This window comes from Hippopotamus amphibius, chromosome 2, assembly GCF_030028045.1.
Source record: "Hippopotamus amphibius kiboko isolate mHipAmp2 chromosome 2, mHipAmp2.hap2, whole genome shotgun sequence".
Lineage (NCBI taxonomy): Eukaryota > Metazoa > Chordata > Mammalia > Artiodactyla > Hippopotamidae > Hippopotamus > Hippopotamus amphibius.
In genome coordinates this window covers 288266-309502 of record NC_080187.1, presented here as the reverse complement: position 1 = coordinate 309502, position 21237 = coordinate 288266, and the positions used below count along the sequence as shown (strand labels likewise).

Below are 21237 nucleotides of genomic sequence, written 5' to 3'. Positions count from 1 at the left end.
GAAGGTAAGCGAACTTGAGGTCGTGTCACTCAGGAGAGCAGCACCGTCAGGGTCTGGGAGAATCGTGTTTTGTGTTTTCATTGGTTGCCATAAGAAGAGAGATTTCCATGTCTGTAAAACTCAGCATTCCACTTATTTCCTCCTCCCTGAAGCGCTGCTGGACCCCCGCTTTCAGAGGACGACAAGCCGCAGAGCACAGCCCCCCAGGTGCCCGAGGGCTTTGACCCCACGGGGCCAGCCGGGCTGGGGAAGCCGGCGCCCGGCCTCTCTCAGGGGCCTGGGAAGGAGACGCTGGAGAGCGCGCTCATCGCCCTGGACTCGGAGAAGTAAGGCCTGGCCTGGCCGTGCCCCGGCCTGGTGCTCCCTTCCTGCAGACCCCTCCCCTCCTTGTCCTCCTGTACAAGTCAGCTGCCAGTATTTCTGCCCGTGTCCTTGTCCCCCTGTGGTGTCCATTCCTTGCCAGGGCCGCGTGTCCCAGTTGTCTGCGACCCCCAGGGCCACGGGCATTCCCAGGAGGTCACTGAGGGCTTTCTTAGGTCTCTTGTTAGTGAATATCATTCACCAGGGCCACTCACGGACTTTCACATTACTTTGGGAAACATTTGCAAGTTATTGTCTGCGGTACTAAGAACAGAGTGGCCCTAGGAAGGCGTAGCTGCAGGCGTGGCGGGAGGCGCGGCACACCCAGTCTTGGGAGGCGCGGCGCATGTTTCCTTGGACAGTGTTGGCTGTGGCTCCCCCTCAGGACATCACAGCGAATGCTGCCCTGTGGCTCCTTGTCTGTGAAAGGAGAGTTTGGAGCAGTCCCTGCAGCTCCCAAATACTGCAGCCCCCCCTGTGGCTCTGCAGGAGGACCCAGTGCCCCGAACGGTGACCACACAGGTGTCCACGGGCCACGGGGTTCCGTGGTCTGGCCAGGCCACGCGGCTCCCTCCCTCGGAGCGCCACATTGCTGTTGCTTCTTGGGAGGCTGTGGTGTTGGCAGCGTTCCCAAGCCCCCACCCGCAGCCTGGTCTCTGGCCCTGGTCGTACAGTGACTGCCTGGCCCCCTGCCTGACTGGCCGGGCCCAGAGTCTCCTGTGCAGAGGGTGGGTGTAGCTGGGTGTCCCACGTGCCCCCGTCACCTCCGGGGCCCCGATCTCATGCTGCAGAGACGCACATGCTCTGCGCCCCGTGGGGGACGCAGAGGCCTCAGGCGCCCTTCTCGTGCTGTTGTTTTTACTGTCATACCTGGTGGCGCTGGCGTCCTTGACCTTGAGGACTGGGCAGGGGGCCCACCCGGGCCTTCCTAGCCTGCGGGTGCTGTGGCGGGGTGGGGCCTGTGCTCACCGCTGTCGTGTGCTCTCTCCCCAGACCCAAGAAGCTCCGCTTCCACCCGAAGCAGCTGTACTTCTCGGCCCGGCAAGGGGAGCTGCAGAAGGTGCTGCTCATGCTGGGTAGGTGGCCGCGTCTGTCCGCGCCCCTCGGCGCCGTCCGCCTGTCCTGCTCTGTCCGGTGTCTGGTCCACGCACGCAGGCCGGCCCTGGTGTTCAGCCCGTTCACAGTGTTCGTGCTCAGTCAGTCACGGGAGCGGAAGTGTTCTCTAGGAGTTCCTCGTTTTTTGTTTGGTTTTTTTTGGTTTTTGTTTTTTTTTGAGGATGGGTCCTAGTTGTAGCATGCGTGTGGGATCTAGTTCCCTGACCAGGGATCGAACCTGGGCCCCCTGCATTGGGAGCGTGGAGTCTTAACTGCTGGACCGCCAGGGCAGTCCCAGGAATTCCTCACTTTTAAACAGGAACTAAGTATGTGGTTATTAAGTTAAGAGACGTGGATTCAGTAACAGTGGAGGTAGTGAGCCGGGCTCTTGTGCCGTGTGTGCAGGGTTGGCACCCTCGTGTGCAGCCCACCTGGCACTTGCGTTTTCCCCGTGGACTTGCCTTTGTGGGTTTTTTTAACACCCGAAAATAGCCTGGTCCGGTCCCTCCCCGCTGCCCCTCGTGCTGAGGAAGGGACAGCACTGTGATTCTGAGCTCACAGCTGTAGGCTTGATTTCTCTGACTTGAAAAGGCTGATTAAGAATCCTTTTACTTCACAGTAAGTCAAGAAAGAAGTTTAACAGTTTGCTCTGGGGGAAAAAAAAGGCTTTATTCCATGTCGACTGAAATGGCGATTTTAATGGTTTTCCGCGTGGACCCCGTGCGCTGCCGAGGCCGCCTTGCTGCCCTGCGGTTGGCCTGTGGCCGTGGCCACTCCGGGCTGGGGGCTGTGCCCAGCAGCGGCCTTCCCTTAGGGCCTGGCCTGGGGGTCCTGCTCCCCACGGGGCGTCCATCCTGGGGCCCCTCCACCCTCACGTGTGGGCAGGTGCCTGGGCCTGGGGCCTTGGCAGAGATGGGGCCAGGGTTGGATGAGGGTGTCTGGGAGGAGTGCGGGTGCCTGGCGGTGCCCCGGAGCCCTGCGCCCCGGGGCGGCCCCCGCGGTCATTGGCGCCACCTGTTTGTTTGCAGTTGACGGGATCGACCCCAACTTCAAGATGGAGCACCAGAACAGGCGCTCGCCCCTGCACGCCGCGGCAGAGGCCGGCCACGTGGACGTCTGCCACATGCTGATTCAGGTTGGACGCGGCCTCCTCGGGGCCACCACAGTGAAACTGCCTGGCCGGGTCCGGAGAGCCGGGCAGCCCGGTCGTGCCAGGGGCTCCCAGGCCTGCCCTCCCACCCTGCGCTGCTCTCCCGCCGGTCCTGCCGCCTCTGGAAGTGACGCGGTGCTGTTCACTGTTTGACTTGTTTTGGTTCATGTTGGGTTTTTAGTGTCACCGACTTCATGGTGTGGGGGATGTTTAGCCAGGTGTGTGCAGGTGCCGGCCCCCCCCCCCCCCCCCCCCCCCAGCCCGCCTGCACTGGGAGCTTGCGTTCTGTGGTCCTGTAAATGTGTCCTACACCCCCCTCCCCCCCCAGCAGATAGATGGGTCCCCGTGTCATCCGGGAAGCATGTCACCTGCTCTCAGCGCCATTGCTCTGGGGTGTTCCCTGTCCGCCCGGCCCGTGTTGGGTTCCCTGTTCCTGGAGGCCACATTGAAGCCGGGTTCCTTATCTTGGATCTTTCAGGGAACGTCCTCTCCCCCGCGGGTCTGGAGCTTCCCCACAGCCCCCAGTCAGGTCTGCAAGGTTTCCGTCTGGGCTCCGGTCCCTCCCCGAGCACCTGTGTTCACCTGGTGCACCTTCGGGACTCACACTGCCTAGGTCTTCCGGGCGTCTCAGTGTGACCGCAGCTCCTCGCGGGGGCTTTCGGCTGTGCTGCCATGTTTTGACTCCCGCGTTTTCTCTTGCTCCCCGAGAGTTCCTTCTCTGTGGCCTCTGGGTCTTCCCACCGTGTTTGGAAGCTCTGTGCTGCTCTGTGTGTTTTGGTCTTTCCTCTTTCAGGTTTTCCTCAGGTGCCTGGTGGATCCTGTGTGTTTGTATGTAAAGGAAAGGACTGAAATGCTGGTGGCGGGTTCTTGGCTGGGGCCCGTCAGCGGGCATTTTCTGTGTTGGGTGGGCCTCAGGATGGATCTCTGTCTGGAGAGGACCGTCCTCTGTGCACCTCTGCTGGGGCCTTGGGCGGTCACCCGCCCACCCTGTCTCCCGTCTGTAGTCACAGCTGCTCCTTGTCACCGTTGGCCTGGAGTCTGTGCTTCACCCGCTTCTCACCTGGGCTGCATGCACAGCCTCGGGTGTGACTGTGTATAAGTGTGGAGCCTGCCTTTGTGGTGCTGTTGTACAGCAGGGTCACCTGTTGGTGTAAATCTCTAACCCCCGAGACCCACTCTTCAGATCCCTCCCAGCTTTGGTTCACGCCAGAGGCTCTGCATGGAGAGATCTCTTTATTTTTTATTTTATTTTTTTTGTATAAAGTACAGTGCTTTTATTTTTTATTTATTTTTGTTTAAATATGTGTTTTATTTTATTTTTTAAATTTATTAATTTATTTGCTTATGGCTGCGGTGGGTCTTTGTTGTTGCATGCTGGGTTTCTCTAGTTCTGGGGAGCAGGAGCTGCTCTTTGTTGTGGTGTGGGGGCTCCTCATTGTGGTGGTTTCTCTTGCTGTGGAGCATGGGCTCTAGGTGCGTGGGCTTCAGTAGTTGTAGCACACAGGCTCAGTAGTTGTGGCGCATGGGCTTCGTTGCTCCATGACATGTGGGATCGTCCCGGACCAGGGCTCCAACCTGTGTCCCCTGCATTGGCAGGTGGACTCTTAACCACAGCGCCACCAGGAACGCCCTGGACAGATCTCTTAAAATAGCATGTAGCCAGGTTCCTAAAAGCTCAGTCTGACAGCCTTGGTATTTTAATAGGAACCTCTAATGTAGTTATACTTATTGTAACTTCTGACATTTAAATTTCTTTCTTTCTTTCTTTTCTTTTTTTTTTTTTTTTAGGGTCATTGATGGTATTTTGTTTCATTTTCTTTTACTGATGGAAAGACGATACACTGAGGGAGTTGATAGTAAATTGATACTGTTCCAGAGGGAGGGAGGGAGGTCTGTCCCACCGCATTTTTTCACCAGTGACCTGGGGGACAACACCGGTGGCATGTGATCAGCTGGCCTCTTTCTGTCTTTTTCGTCTTGATGTCACGTACATTCCTGGGTCCAGAGCAGTTGTCCGTTCGTTCATTCCACATGTATTTATTACGCATCCATTATGTGCCAGGCGTTGTTCTGTGCACTTGGGATACATCAGTGAACAAACTGGCAAAAATTCCTTCCCTTGTATAGCGGGGGGCAGGGCTGGTAGGGCAGACAGCAAAGCAGTACAAGCAGTAAATAAGCTAGATTACAGAGCTCGTGCAAAGGTGATAAGCATTGTGGACAAAACAGAAACATGAAGCTGGGTAAAGAGGATAGTACTGGAGAGGGGACAGTTTGCAGTTTTAAATAGGATGACGGTGTCAGCCTCACTGAGAAGGAAGCATTTAAACTGACTTGAAGGGACTTCCCTGGCCGTGCAGTACTTAAGATGCCACGCTTTCCACTGCAGGGGGCACGGGTTCTATCCCTGGTCAGGGAACTGAGATCCCACATGCCGTGTGGCATGGCCAAAACCAAAATGAAACAAAAAAACAGTGACTTGAAGGTGAAGAGCTGGCAGTGTAACTATCTGGGGGTGGGGGAGGCTGTGTACCAGCAGAGGGCACAGCCGAAGCAGAGATCCTGGGGCGGGAGCTTCTTAGAGTGTTTGAGGAACAGCAAGACCAGTGCGGCCGCAGTGGAGAGGAGTCATTCTTGAATGAATGGCTGGACACTGGGAAGGATAGCCAACACGTTGGTTGCAAGAGCCGGGAATTAGATCTCAATGGGCTGTAGCTAATGATACAGACTTAATAGAATATAACCAAGAACAAAGTTTGCTCTGAAGTTAAAAAGTCCTCGGCAAAGCAAGTTACCTCAAATACCTCTTGTTGGTAGGTTGGGTGTAAACGATAAATTACACAAGTACAGGATAAGCGAGATATGGCTTATATTTATAGATATATATTTTTTCATTTCTTCGGCATGTGTTTGTTGAATGTCTGCTATGGGCCTGGACTTGTCCTAGGTATTGGGGATTCAGAACAAGACAAAGCTTACATTCCAGTGGGTAGAGACTGACGCTGAGCAAACTCAAAGATGTAAGGTGATACTGGGTGGTGATAACTGCTGAAACCAAGAGTAGTGAACCATGATCACAAGAGAACTGTGGTTTAAGTTGAGTTTAAATTCATTGAGTCAGCTATGTGATGCAATTGCCGAAAAGCCTAATTCCATCTGAGGCTGTGTGAATGGAATGCCCAGCACTAGAGAGGTTCGTGTTCCCCCTGCTTCTGACTGTCAGGGTGAACCTGGGGTGTTGCATTTACATTCTAGAAGCACATTGACAAACCTGAACTTATTCAGGGTAAAATAACTAAGATCATGGGGTGGGCGTGGGAGGTGCCATAACACCATCCAGAAGATAAGACCAGGATCAGTGGGTAGTTTCCAGAAGGTAGGTTCCAACTCAGCAGGTTGAGGAATTTCCTAATGGTCAGAACTGACCAGTAATGAAACGGGCTCTGAGAGAGGATGAGAGTCCATTTTCCAAAACTGTTTAAAAAGCCTGGATTCACCTGTCTCGGGATATAAATAAGGTTATAACGAATCTGGTAGAAGCTTGGATTTAATCTGTATGGCTTCTTCGAGTTCCAGGTTTTACTGTCCACGAGAAGAAGAAAGGATTTTCTGCATATAACTTGTAACATAGATAATTCCACATCAGCCACATGTTATTTCCACAGTAATTTCCACAATAGCCAACAACCACCAAGGGCACAAATAGAATCTCAACATGTAGAAATCAGAAGTTGTGAGAACTCTCACTCATCCTTTAGGTTGGTGTCCAGATCTGGGCTCCAGAAACTTCGAAGGGTCAAGAGCCAAAAAAGTTCAACAGGAAGGCCTTGGCCTGCTCAGTGGACTTTCCGCCCCCCCCCCCCCCCCCTTTTATTTTGATAGTTTCAGATAAAGAAAAGTTGCAAGAATTGTGCAGGAAATCTTCATATAGTCCACCCAGATTCCCCAAATGTTAACATTGTGTTACATTTGTTTTATTATTCTGTCTCTCTAACTAATATATATATACACACACAGATTGTTTGACTGTAAATTGAAGACAGAATGTCCATTTACTCCTACTAAACACTTTAGTGTGTATTCTTAAAACAAGGACTTCTCTTACATAACCTATTTCTAATTTCTTATATTATAGTTTTGATTTTCAGTCTCTTAAAACAGATCTCTCTTTTTTGTCCTCTCCTTTGTTGCCTACTTTTGGGTTGATTTTTGTTTTGTCTCATTTCTCTTTATTTGCTTGGAAGTTACATGCTTTGCTTTCTTTTTTCTTAAAATTTATTTATTTTATTTATTTATTGGCTGCATTGAGTCTTCGTTGCTGAGCACGGTCTTTCTGTAGCAACGGCAAGCACGGGCTACTCTTTGTTGTGGTGTGTGGGCTCTAGGGACACAGGCTTCAGTAGTTGTGGCACGTGGGCTCAGTAGTTGTGGCTCGAGGGCTCTAGAGCGCAGGCTCAGTAGTTGTGGTGCACGGGCTTAGTTGCTCCGAGGCATGTGGGATCTTCCCAGACCAGGGATCAAACCCATGTCCCCTGCATTGGCAGGTGGATTCTTAACCACTGCGCCACCAGGAAGTCCCACAAGCTTTGCTTTCTTGCTTCCAGAGGTCACTCTGTGATTTTAACAAGTGGCCATCACTTGTTCAATTTTGAGACAGAGAGAGGAGCGGGGGTGAGGCAGGGGGACAGTTGGCCGTCTTCTGACATTGTTCTTCCTCGTGAGAAGGCAGCTCCGTACTCCTTTGAAAGAACATATTCCCTCCCTCCCCCATCTTTTGTTTTTGCCTTAAAGTGTGTGTGTGTGTGTGTGTGTGTGTGTGTGTGTGAGAGAGAGAGAGAGAGAGAGAGAGAAATCATTAGAATATAAACGTCTTGGTTAGTGACTGGTCCTAAGGGGACTGGCCTGGTCTGCTTGCTCCCGGAAGCACTGTAGGTGTCCCTCCCCCGTGGCAGCTCTCCTGGTTTGTGTCTTGAGGGCTTGCGCCCCACAGGCATCCTCAACCACTGGGCTCAGCTCTGTCAGCCTCTAAACTTCACAGTGTGAATTCTTTGTCTGCCTTCTTTCATTCAAAGAGCAAAAGCCTAAGGGGTCGTGCAGACCAGGGGCGCCCAGCATGGTGGCCTGGGGGCCACTCACTGATCCTCTGCCCTGTTCCTGCTTTTGCCCAGTAGCCGTGATTGTGAAGACTGTCCTGGGGAAAGAACACAGGAGCTCTGTGTTCTGTTCTGCAACTTCTTGTGAGTTGTAAACTATTGCAGAATAAAATGTTATGTGTTTTGGAAAAAACCAACGCATTATACACATCAGCGATCTTTATGACTCTGTACTGTTTGCCCAGAGCCTGGAGGTGTGACCGCCTGGCACCACTTCCGATTAGATTCTTAGCCTGGTGGTGAATTTGCTGACCCAGGCTGCAGACGCCCCAAGCTTGGGCACTGTGCTCTTGTGTACTTCCCCCCCCGGAACCTAAGCAGGAAGACGTGGGACGGTGTCCCTGGCCAGCCCCAGCACTTGGCTGGCACTGGGGGTGCCTATGGCCCGAGCGCCCCGCCACGGGTCATGCGTGTCAGCTTCCTGGGCCTGGGCATGGGCTTGTCCTCACTGCTAGTCACTGCTCTGACTCCTCTCGTCTGGGCCTCTGGCTCTCCCGCGCCTCTATCTGCTCCCCAGCTCTGTCACCGTCCTGTCCCTCCGTGTTACTGTTTACCTGTGTCTGGGGTCCATCCCTCCTGCTTTGCTTTTACCTGCCGTGAGCCTGGGAGGCATCGTCTAATAGGAAGAGGTACATTTTCTAGCAGTCACGGGGGCCGTGGCTGCTGCCCTGACCCCTGGGAGCCCAGGACGTGCCGGGGCTGTGCCTGTCCTGTGCCTCCCAGGCCTCCATTCTCTCTGGGTGGAGGCCTTCCTCCGCCTCCTCCCAGGTCTCAGCTCTCTTGGCGTCGTCTCCCGGCCGCCCCTGCCTCTCCCTGGTGAGGATCACTTGCCTTTGGGCCAACTTCTGTGGTGTGGTTCTGGCTGCCCACATGTCCCTGTGCCGGGCCTCCGTGCTGGCGGGTGGGCTGGGCTTCCAATGAGCACCCTGAGCACCCGTCCTCACGCTGTACCTGGGTCTCGGGCGGGGCTGGCCGTCCCACCCCAACCCGCTGCCGCGCAAGGCCCGCGGCTCTGCTCCTGGTCACCAGCCGTCCGGCCCTCTCAGATGTGGGCCCTGTCGGGGGCTGCCTGGCACGTGGGCCCCTCCCATCCGGGCTGTCCCTTGGGCGGGCCTGCAGCTCGGGCTCTCGCACCTGCTTTTGCTGCCCGCCCCCCGCACTCCTGTGTGTTCAGGGTGGTTTGGGGGTCGGGGGAGTCTTGCCGAGTGTGTGCACCCAGTCACAGGCAGCGCCCGGCCTTTCACTGGCAGAGGGCACATCCTGGCCTGTGTGGCCTGGCAGTGTGTGGCTGGCCCCACGCTGGCCTTGTTAGTGCCACGCAGACCCTCACGCTGCTCCTCATCTTGTGCGGTTAAAATAAGCTGCTGTGGATCCTGGCTCCCCCTCCCCCTCGGGTGGGGCTGTCTGACCTGTGTCCCCCACGCGTTTCCTACCCGGACGCTGCCGCTCTCTGACCTCAGCTCTGCCCTGTAACAACAGCCGAGTCTCCTTCACTGTCCCTGACACCTCAGTTCCCCTGGCTTTCCGTGGGCACTGCTTCTTACTAAACTGGGTTGCTTTTGTTTTTTAATTGCTAAGAGAAAAAACAGTACTATCCTCAGCCTTAGCTCTTTGTATTTCAGTCTAAGAAGTTAGATTCTCCCCAACGTGGAAGAGGTTCAACTGCCAAACACTTGGCCTTGCTCTTAGTGGAAAACCCACTTTCAGGTTGGGCATCTTTAGTCTCAAGCAGACAGAATTTACCGAAGTGCACCTGCGGACTCATGGGTTTTCAAGTGCACACTCTGTTGGAATATACATGCTGGAGATAGTTTTTGTTTAGTTTACTTTCTGGCAAGCGTTAGAACGGCTGGAGAAAGAGGCCTCTGAGGCCACTGAGCCGGGGCCCCACGGTCACTGCAGAGGCCAGATCACCTCCTGGCCCTGCCTTGCTGAGGACTCATCTGCACCGCTTCTTTTTTTTTTTTTTTTTTTTTTAATTTTGAGTTTATTGGAGCAAACATTGATTTGAATTAGGTAGCATCCCATCTAGCAGATAGAAAGGAGCTCTGAGGAGCTGCACAAAATCAAAAACTTTTATGGGCAGAAGGGACTGGAAATGAGGAGGTTACACTGACACAAAAGCAGATTGGTTGTTGCACAGTTATTTTCCTTTAGGGGAAGGCAGAGGTCTGTCAGGCAGATAAACCTAACTAGTGCTGATCAGGTGATTCCTGATTGACTGGTTTAAGATTCCATTTCTTTTCTTTTTTTTTTTTCAAGAACTTTTATTGAGATACAGTTAACAGACAATAAACAGCATATATTTCGAGTGTACAATTTGGTGTCCCAGTCTCCCAATTCATTCCCCCCAACCCTCTCCGCTTTCCCCACTTGGTGTCCATGTGTTTGTTCTCTACACCTGTGTCTCTATTTCTGCCTTGCATTTCCTCTTTCATAGTTGTGAGCATTTGCCTTATGTATTGAGGTGCTCCTATATTGGGTGCATATATATTTATAATTGTTATCTCCTCTTCTTGGATGGATTCCTTGATCTTTATGTAATGTCCTTTCTTGTCTCTTGCAACGTCTTTTATTTCAAAGTCTGTTTTATCTGATATGAGTATTGCCACTCCAGCCTTCCCTTGATTTTCATTTGCATGGAATATCTTTTTCCATCCCCTCCCTTTCAGTCTGTATGCATCCCTAGGTCTGAAGTGGGTCTCCTGCAGACAGCATATATATGGGTCTTGTTTTTGTATCCATTCAGCCAGTCTGTGTCTTCTGGTTGATGCATTTAGTCCGTTTACATTCAAGGTAATTGTCGATATGTATGTTCCTGTTACCATTTTCTTAATTGTTTTGCTGTTGTTTCTGTAGGTCCTTTTCTTCTCTTATGGTTCCGGCTTAGAGACGTTCCTTTAGCATTTGTTGTAGGGCTGCTTTGGTGGTGCTGAATTCTCTTAGCTGTTGCTTGTCTGTAAAGCTTTTGATTTCTCCATCGAATCTGAATGAGATCCTTGCTGGGTAGAGTATTCTTGGTGGTAGGTTCTTCCCTTTCATCACTTGAAATATATCGTGTCAGTCCCTTCTGGCTTGCAGAGTTTCTGCTGAGAAATCAGCTGTTACCCTGATGGGAGTTCCCTTGTATGTTATTTGTTGTTTTTCCCTTGTTGCTTTTAATAACATTTCTCTGTCTTTAATTTTTGTCAACTTGACTACTATATGTCTTGGCGTGTTTCTCCTTGGGTTTATCCTGCCTGGGACTCTCTGCTCTTCCTGGACTTGGGTGGCTATTTCCTTTCCCATGATAGGGAAGTTTTCAACTATAATCTCTTCCAGTATTTTCTCGGGTCCTTTCTCTCTCTCGTCTCCTTCTGGGACCCCTATAATGCGAATGTTGGTGCGTTTAACATTGTCCCAGAGGTCTCTTAGGCTGTCTTCAGTTCTTTTCATTCTTTTTTCCTTATTCTTTTCCGCATCAGTGATTATCACCATTCTGTCTTCCAGGTCACTTATTCATCTTTCTGCCTCAGTTAATCTGCTATTGGTTCCTTCTAGTGTATTTTTCATTTCAGTTATTGTGTTGCATATCTCTGTTTGTTTGCTCTTTAATTCTTCTAGGTCTTTGGTAAACTTTTCAATCTTTGCATTCAGTCTTTTTTCAAAGTCCTTGATCATCTTCACTATCATTATTCTGAGTTCTTTTTCTGGAAGGGTGCCTGTCTCCTCTTCATTTAGTTGTTTTTCTGGGGCTTTATCCTGTCCCTTCATCTGGTACAAAGTCCTCTGCTTTTTCATTTTCTCTATCTTTCTGTGGCTGTGGTTTTCAGTTCCACAAGGCGAAATACTGCTGATACTGCTTGATTCTGCTGTCTGCCCTCTTGTTGCACCCGTTCTTTGTCTGCTCTGGGGTCTTACCTTCTTTCTTATTTCTAAAGGTGTTGCCCCTGACATGACTGTAAGCGTTTTTACCGAATTAGCTTAGAAATGAAATGCTCTCCTTGAAGTAAAGGTTTGATAGCAATTGAATGATCATGTCTCTGAATTCCACTTTGGGAGGCTCAGTTGGTAGAAAGATCTAATGTAGCCCCTGAGATCCCTTGTTTCCAGGTGTCTGAGCCTGGGAAACCTGTCCTGCTGGGTGTGGTGCGGTAGCAGCTCTCACACCTGAGCTGTCCCTCTTTTCCCCAGGCGGGCGCGAACATCGACACCTGCTCGGAGGACCAGAGGACCCCGCTGATGGAGGCAGCAGAAAACAACCACTTAGACGCGGTGAAGTACCTCATCAAGGCTGGGGCTCTCGTGGATCCGAAGGTACTCAATGCTCAGAAGCACACCCCTGTTTCATGTAGAAGTGCGTCATAAAGAGGAACGGGGCCGGTTTCTTGCTGGAACGTCTTCGCGAATTGGTAGCCACCAGACATCCACCAGGTTGTCTGGAAGTAGGTCGTTCACCTTACTTGGTTACCGATTGATTTATGGAAAATACAAGTGAGCACTGGATCCACTGTGCCTGGTGGTAGACGAGCATCTGATAAGGAACTTGTGTGCAGAGGTGTTCAGCTTCCTTCTTTGGGTGGGCACACCTTCCCTCTTCTGTCTTCTGTTTGGAGCAGTTAGGTAAGAAAGAGATAGAAGGCATCTAGATTGGACGGGGGAAGAAAAATGATCTCTGTTCACAGAAGACATGATCTTATATGTAGAAAATCATAAACAACCCACACAAAAAAATTGTTGGTGCTAATAAATACATTCAGGGAAGTTGTAAGATACCAAATCAGGACAGAAATATCAGGTGTATTTCTATATGCTTTCGATGAACTGTCCAAAAAGGAAGTTAAGAAAACATATCCATTTACAATAGCATTGAGAAGAATAAAATACTTAGGAATAAACTTAACCAAGGAGGTGCAAGGCTTGTGCAAGACTGAAACAATGCTGAAAGAGATTAAAGAAGACACAGGTGAGTGGAAAATATCCTGTGTTGGATTGGAAAAAGACAGTACATTCATTCCTTGGTATCTGTAGGGAATTGATTCCAGGACCCCTGCAGATATCGACCCGCCGATGCTCGAGTCCCTTAATAGTATAGTCAGCCCTCCGTATCCGTGGGTTCTGCATCCGTGGGTTCTGCATCCGTGGATACTGAGCGCCGGCTGTGTTGTTAAGACGTCACTACGGCCAGAATGAGCCACAGATTCACTGCAGTCCCTATCAGAGTGGGAATCCCAGCGCCGCTTTTTTACAGCTTACAGAAAAACCCATCCTGAAATCCATAGGGAACCTTAAGGGTTCCTGAACAGCCAAAGCAATCTCGGAAAAGAACAAAGCTGGAGGCCTCACATGTCGCGATTTCAAAAGTTACGACAGAGTGACAGTCATCAAAACAGGGTGGTACTGCCTAGAGACAGGCTGCCTAGAGACAGACATACAGAACGGCGCACAGAGAGCCCGGAAATAAACCCTTGTGGATACGGTCAAGTGATTGCTGTTATGGGGGCGCAGATCAGCCAATGACTGGAGACCACTTTCCCACAAGTGCTGGGAAACCTGGACTTCCACATGCAGAAGGGTGAGGTTACAGTACGTTCAAAAATTAGCTAAAAGGGGATCGGATACCCCAAGACCTAAAATCATGATACTCTTGGAAGAAAACAGAGGAAAATCTGTATGACATTGGATTTGGTGATGATTTCATGGATATGACGCCGAAAGCACAGACAATAAAAGAAAAAAACAGACAACTTAAACTTCATCAAAATTAAAAACTTATGTCCATCAAAGGACACTATTTGAGAGAGTGAAGAGACAGCCCGTAGCAGGGGAGATACTCATAAATTCTGTCCAGAGCACACAGACAAGTCCTACCAGTCAGCAACAGACCCAGCCCGGCTCAGAAACGGCAGAGCTGGAGTGGACGTTTCTCCAGAGAAGATATTTGCTCGGCCAGTTAGCACGCAGAAAGATGTTCGGCATCACTAGTTACTAGGGGCTGCAGCTGGGCCCGCGGTGAGACCCCCCTCAGGACAGCTGTTATCCAAAAATCAGAAAGTAAGTGCTCGCGAGGATGTGGAGGGATTGGAATTCTCGTGTGTTGCTGGTGGAAATGTAGCACGATGCAGCTACTGTGGAAAACAGTTTGGTGGTTTCTCAGAAAGTCAGATATAGAATTACTGTACGATCCAGCAGCTCCAATCCAGGGTACGTACCCGGAGAAGCAGGAGGCAAGGACACGGACAGGTATGTTTACAGTAACCAAGAGGTGGAAGCAGCCCGGTGTCCCTTGACGGGAGAGGGATAAGCCAGATGTGGTCCGTCCGCGCGTTGGAGTGTTACTCGGCCTTACTTCGGAAAGGGAGGGGATTCTGACGCAGGCTGCAGCACGGGTGAACTTGTGAGCTTTCTGCCGAGTGAAAGAAGCCAGACGGAAGGCGAGTCGTGTGTGAGTCCGCGTCGTGCAGAGCCTGGGACAGGCAGGTTTGGAGACTGAAAGTAGATTGGCGGTTCCCTGGGGCGAGGGGGCTGCTGTTGCTGAGTGGTGGCCGAGCTTCGGCCGGGGCAAGGGAGAGGCTGTGAGCGTGGGGCCTGGTGGTGGCGGCACTCCCTGTGAGCGCGGGTCATGCTGCCGCGTAACCTCTCACAGGCGGTAAAGTGGCAAGTATTATGTCGTATACGCTCACACGCTCAGTAACAGTAAGTGTGAAATCTTACAGCCTTTCCCATTAATACACATTTTTTCCAACAAAAAAGCGATCATACTGTTCATAGTAATTTATCAGCTGCTTTTTCCCATCAAATTAAATTCTCATTACTTTTCTATGTCATTAAATATTGTTCTATAACATGATTTCAGGTGACTGTGTTGTATTTCATGATATAATTTGTATCTTTTTTTAGTCGGATTTGCTTATTGTTTAATATTTATGTTTTCAATTTTTATTGTACACAGTGCTTCAACGGACATTTCATAGCTAAATCTTTGCACATGTTTGATTTCTTTAAGACAGATTTCTGGGTGTGGAATTGCTAGATCAAAATATGTAATCATTTTTAAGGCTTTTGCTCCATCTCTCTGAATTTCATCTGGGAGTGTCTCATTTGCCTGTACCAATGCTAATCATTACAGTTAAAAAAAATTAACAATTTCATATGCAAAAATTATTTCTTTTTATTATTTCACTTTGCTTCTCTCAAAGTGAACATTTTTTCATATCTAGTTGTTTTACATACATTGTGAATATTTTTTCGAGCTAGTATTTAGTCCTTTGCTGTTGGTGGTTTTTGAGATCTGGAAACCTTTAGTTTTTCTGTAAATATTTATAGATAACTGTTATTAATCCTCTCCGTGAGGATGGGTGGGTGAGTTCTGCCCAGTTAGTTCTTGGCCAGGGGATGATTTCCCTGCCTTGTCACAGGAGCCAGCGCCCAAACAAAGCACCACTGAAGAGCCGAGAGGTCTGTGTGCAGGGCTTCATAGATGCTGCTGGAGCCCTCAGGACAAGTGATTGGAGAGGGTCTTGGGCAGACACTTCACCGACAAGCTCGTGAGCAGCACGCTGGATGCCGTAGCGCTCCAAGGATGCCAAAGGGCCCTTGAACTCCAGACCAACCAAAGGAGCCTTCGGTCTGGGAAGCAGACTGTGGGACAGCATTGAGCTGTCTGATGTGTACTTGGAGTCCCAGCAAGGAGAGAAAACCCAGTGGGAAAAAAATTTATTGAAGAAAAAAACAGTCATATATTTCCCAAATTTGGTGAAAAATAACCTACAGATTCAAGAAATTCAGCAAACCCCAAGCTGGGTAAATACAAAGGCCGCCACACCCAAACACATCACACTAAACTGTGAAAACCTTAATGCAACCCCAGGAAAACAACATAATATGTGTAAGTGAACAGTACGTACATTTGCCAACCTTGCATCTGAAACAACGGAGGCCAGGAGACAATGGAGTGATAGTCTTATTGTGCTGAAAGGGAAACAAACTCAAAAAAAATTGTCAAGCCAAATTGCTACAGCCGGTAAAAGTGTCCTTTAAAAAGCAATTGTGGGGCTTCCCTGGTGGCGCAGTGCTTAAGAATCCATCTGCCAATGCAGGGGACATGGGTTCGATCCCTGGTCTGGGAAGATCCCACATGCTCCGGAGCAACTAAGCCCACGTGCCACAGCTCTAGAGCCCATGTGCCACAACTACTGAAACCCACGTGCCTAGAGCCCATGCTCCTCAACAAGAGAAGCCTGCACACCTCAATGAAGAGTAGCCCCCGCTTACCACAACTAGAGAAAGCCTGTGCGCATCAACGAAGACCCAGTGCAGCCCCAAAAAAGAAAAGAAAAGATAAACTCACTTAAAAAAAAAAAAGCAATTGTGAAATAAAACATTTTCAGGTACACAAAAGCTGATGAGACTTGCCAGCAGGTTTACACTAAATAAGAAAGACTTCGGTTTTCTTTAAAGTTCTTAAAAGACAAAGGCTGTTTAAAGCAAGAAGAATATTATAAGGTGGAGTTTATACAAACTTGAATGTGAGACACGACAGGGGGAGCACAGGGGGAGGCAGTCGTGGGTGTGAGCGTGGTCCTTGGGTTTAGTTCTCTCCTGGGAGGGAGAAAGTGCTGATCTAAGTGGGTGGGGAAGTCGAAGGTTGTGATCCCTAGAGAATACTAAGGAAATAATTTAAAAGAAGTATAGCTTTAGGGAAAAATTTTTAAAAAGGTAGTAAAGGAAGTAAATTGGAATGTTAAAAAATACTTGTGTAACTGAAAAGTAGGAAAAGAAGAATAAAAATGGATAGGAAGGTGGCCATCTAAACCTAAAACCGTGTCGTGATTACGCCCAGTGTCTGAGGGTGCAGCCCTCGTGCCACAGGCAGATGTGTTTCTGAGCCAGTGAGTAGGCAAGAACCAGCTCTGCTTCCATGGAGAACACGGGCTAACCCACCGTCCAGGCGGGAGTGAGCAGGGTCAGGGCACTGAGCAGGGTCAGGGCACACATCAGGCACGTGGTGAGCAGAAGCATCAAACACAGCAGGTGAAATTACAGACCTTTTAGAGGTTGAGGGGAAGATTAGCATTGTGATTCCGGCATCGGGAAAGATTTCTTCAACAAGACACAAAAAAGTACAGAAATGATTGATGAAGTCGAGTGCATGAGAATTCAGAACTTCTGATCAACAAAAGATGTCACAAGGTACGTGAGGGCAGCTACAACCAGGAGAGGGTTTTGTAGTCAGAGAGCATCAGGGCCTCTTGCAGATGAAAGAAAGGAAGTGGAAACAACGGGTGAGGAGGACGACCAGGCAGTTCCCTGGAGAGATGTGTGACCGGGGTGCGCCTGAGATGCCCCGTTCCCCTGCCGTAGAATCCTGTGAAGCCCGCAGCTGAGCCCACCTGGGGAGCAGCACACGTGTGCTGCTGCCGGGGGGGTCTCGGTACCAGGGGACCCTGCGGGCAACTCTGGCACAAGGAGTCGGGAGCTGTGTTGCGGTACTCGCTGCACAGCACAGTCCGAAACAACTGCCGTCTTCAACCAGGGACGCACAGGCTGGGCTAGTTTTATATCAGATGACGTAAGTAAACTAGTGCTATGTGTTCTCTGCAAAGAAAAATCTCAAAACCATAATGCTGAACTAAATATGTATTGCAGGAGGGCATATGATAACGTTATTTATAGACGACTTAAAAACACAAAACCATCATTTATGGGTACACACACGTAGCAAAGTGTGAAGATGGCATCAGCATAGCAGTTGCTGCATTCAGACTGGTGATCCTCCTGGGCTGGGCCCCGACACTGGGGGGGCTTTTTTATTGAGATGGTCCAATTCATGTGGTGTGTTTGGTGTCCTTGAAGAGATGGAGCTAAAAGCTGGCTAGGAGATGTGCCCAGCGGCCAGTGATGCGACCTGGAGGCTGTCGGCCACGGTGACGCGTGTCGGGCTGCAGGGCACGCTTGCCCCATCTCACCGTGGTTGCTCGGGACCTAAATGGCCTTTGTGTTGCAGGATGCAGAGGGCTCCACCTGTTTGCACCTGGCTGCCAAGAAAGGCCACTACGACGTGGTTCAGTACCTGCTCGCGAATGGACAGATGGACGTCAACTGTCAGGTAAGCCACCCCGTCCAGTCATGATGCCACCTGACAGGCTGGCCACAGGGGCTGGCCACAGGCGTGGTTCTCCTTCGTGGGAGTCCTGGCCCCACCCGTCCTCCGAGGCCTCCCCCTGCACGGTCCTGGGAGGCCTGGCCTCGTCCTCCCCGCCCCACCTTTCCGCCTCCTTCCTGGCCCACCCACTGTGCTCGGCAGACGGAGCCGCTGCCCGGCTGGAGGCTTGTCCTGAAGTGTCCACATGGGCCGCCCTGGTCTCCTTGTGGCCTGTGTTCAGATGCCGCCACTTGAGTGGGGTCCCCGGCCTCCCATGTGCCGTGCCGCCCCCGTGGCACCTCATCTTCCCTGGCAGCACTGGCCGTTGTCGGATATCCCACCTCTTCCCCTGTGTGTTTCCTTCGTGTCCGCCTGTCTGTCCGCCTGCTGTCAGGACCCCGGGTGGTCTTGGTGTGTGGCCTGCAGTGCACCGGGCACAGAGCACGTCCTGTGCGTGTCTGCTGAGCGCGTGAGTGGTTGAGGGGAGCCAATGAGGGTGGCCCCCCCCCCCCGCCGCTCTCCACGACACCCCCACGCCCGATGACTCGACCGTCTCACATCACAGGCCCCTCCCCATCTTCTGGCCCAGCTGTTGCTGCTCACCCAGCTCCCGTGCCCACCTCCCTGACTGTGAGACCCTCCTGGGCAGACCAGAGGCGCCACTCCCTGTGGTGGGGTTTGTCCCATCTCTGTTCTCATGAGGTCCACAGGCCCCCTTCCCGTTTCGCTTCCTAATTTCCCACTCGGTCGGATTTTGTGAGTTTCTCCCCTGGGCCGGGCCACAGTAGGCCTGCAGGGATCAGCTCGCTTTAGTCGTGGAGGTCGTGTGCGTCCACCAGGAAGATGTGGCGCCGGGAACATGCAGAGTCGTGTTCAAGTGTTTGGGGCTGGGGGAGGTCAGGCTTTGGCCTCCAGAGTAGGAATTGGCAACATAGTACTTGTTTCCTAAGAGTTGCCTCCTAGTTTAAATAAAACTGTGGGGGAGACAGGGTAGAGTGGCAGAAAGCCAGCTTGTTGTAACCACGGTCTAGCCTGCGGCAGGGGGGGTGGTCAGCCCAGGTAGGCTTCTGCTCCCTGCCCTTAAAGAAGGGGCTGGTACTTTTCATAGCCTCCCTTCACCTCTGGGCCTGATGTCCATGCCTCCGTCTGCAGTTCTTGCTGCGGCTCCTGCTTCGTGCGAGGAGACTGTCCTGGGACCAGAAGGGTGGGCAGGCGTGTCCTGGTTACTGCTTCCTGCCAGCCAGACGTGGACGGTGCGGCTGGGTCTGCTCCGTGGCCTCTTGGCCCTTTTCTTAGGTGACGCTATCAGGTGCACGCAGGTGTGTCAGTTTGCCTGCCGCTGGCCAGGATTCCTGGGCAGCACTCTGAGCCTCAGTTTCACCCAACAGCCGGGGGACTCAGGCCGGCTCCTGCCCCGGGGCTGCCTTGCAGGTCCCATGCAGCGCTGTGCATCGCGCCCCGTCTCTAGAAGCTGTGATGCATATTTGTTTCTTTCTTATGAATTCAGGATGATGGCGGCTGGACGCCCATGATTTGGGCCACTGAGTATAAACACGTGGACCTGGTGAAGCTACTGCTGTCCAAGGGGTCCGACATCAACATCCGGGACAACGTAAGTCCCCAGGGGGCAGCCCAGGAGGAGCTGGGCCGGTGTGTCGGGTGGCAGTGTGCTGGCGCCTGCCTGCAGCTCTGGTCTCTTACCATCAAATTGCCAGCTGTGCGCCGACCCAGTGCAGTTTCCTGTGGTGGTTTTGTGTGTCGGCCAATGGCTGAATGTGAACCGCGAGGTCCGTGAGACCTGCCCCTTGGGCGGAGCTGCATTTTTAGAGGTTTTTAGAGATGCCGACTCTCGTGTCTGCGTTGGGGACCGAGGGCCCAGGGCCCACCCCACACCCGGGCCGGGGTCGGAGGACTCGCCAGTCCCTTTTGGGAATAGCCCTCAGCCGTATGTTATTGGGGCTGTTTGGCCGCAGGTAACACCAGGCACATCCGATGAACTTAAAAGGGCGTTTCTTTGGAGGGCTTCAAGGACCCCCAGAGCCCGTGAGGTGGTGGGGCTGGCAGAGGTGGGGGCTGCTCTGGTGGACGGACCAGGCTTCCGGGACACGGACAGGGTGTGGACCGTGGAGCTGTGTCCACCTGTGCAGAGTTACCAAAGCCGTAGATAGGAAGTCTAGCCACAAACTCATTAAACTGGTAACGGAGTAAGGCAGGGAGGCACACCCAGTGTTAAGCGTGTAGCCCCGAGTGGACCATGTAGAGAAAGCATGGGGGCAGTGGCTGGTGGGTCCTCATGGCTGCTCCGCTTGAGGACCACGGCCGGGCCCCCTGGGGGGCTGTGACTTTCTTGTGTGGGTGCTGCAGCTCCTGTGGGTGGGCCCTTCCACAGCCTCCCCGGTGCTTAGTGCAGTCTGTCTTCATTGTCTTTGGTGAAGGGTCCATTCAGGTCTTTTGCTCATTTTCTTTTGGATTGTTTATTTTCTTATTCTCGAGTTTGGAGAGTTTTTGCGTATTCCGGGTACAAGTCCTTTATTAGATAACGTGTTTCACAAATCCTAACTATTGTCTTTGGAGGATCACATGGGTTAATATTGGTGAAATCCAGTTGATCAGTTATTTTCTGTATGGATGATGCAAAATCATTGCCAAACCCATGACCGCAGAGCCTCTGTGTTTTCTGTCTTAGTTCTGTAGAGTAGGTGTTAGTGTTTGCACGTGGTGTGCGGTAAGGATCAGGCTCTTTCTTCTGGTGTGTGGACCTCTAGCTGCTCCAGCGGCATGTTTTGAAAGTGCCCTTTCTCCCTAGGTTGGCTTTGCCCGTGGCTGGCCTCAGTCTTCTGGGCCTTGACCTGGGGTCTGTCTTTGTGCCAGGGTCGTGCTCTCTTGGTGAATGTAGCTTCAGGACATATAAGGAGAACCTTCCAGTAGTAGCTTCCGTTTCTCCCTCCCCAGCTTTATGCTGTTCCTCTCGTGCATTTTACTAAATAAATGCCACAGTACAGTGCTGTTTGTTTAAACCGTGGTGGCCTCTGGGAAAGGCTGTAGTAGTAAGTGCTGTGGGTCAGCTCCCGTGGTCACCTCTCGCTCAGGTTCATCTGTCCACGGCCATCTCCTTCTGTGCATCTGATGTCCATTAGCGTTTCCTGCTCTGTTGGTCAGCTTGTGATGGATTCTTTCAGCTTTTTCATGCCTGTGAGTTCCTTGTTTTCCGTCACTTTTGAGAGATATTTTGCTGGATATAGAACTCTAGCATGACAGTTTTATTTCAGTACCTTAAACACTGCTTCGCCGAGTCCTCACTGGATGTGCTTCCCGTGAGAAAGCCTTGATGTCATCCTCGCCTTCATTTCTCTGTG

At 51.3% G+C, this 21237-nt stretch overlaps 1 protein-coding gene across 16 annotated transcripts in view; it reads left to right on the top strand.

Moving 5' to 3' along the window:
* Window positions 1-21237, top strand: part of EHMT1 (euchromatic histone lysine methyltransferase 1) — a 159651-nt gene that overhangs the window by 119130 nt on the left and 19284 nt on the right. For all 16 annotated transcript variants that reach the window (XR_009051528.1, XM_057724261.1, XM_057724259.1 and 13 more), the window contains 6 exons: window positions 153-326; window positions 1354-1436; window positions 2484-2590; window positions 11932-12054; window positions 17744-17845; window positions 19389-19493. Coding sequence is in view for 15 of the 16 variants with exons in the window: in XM_057724261.1 (XP_057580244.1) it covers window positions 153-326; window positions 1354-1436; window positions 2484-2590; window positions 11932-12054; window positions 17744-17845; window positions 19389-19493 (694 nt within the window). In the remaining variant the exon portion in view is untranslated. The remainder of the gene's footprint in view (window positions 1-152; window positions 327-1353; window positions 1437-2483; window positions 2591-11931; window positions 12055-17743; window positions 17846-19388; window positions 19494-21237) is intronic.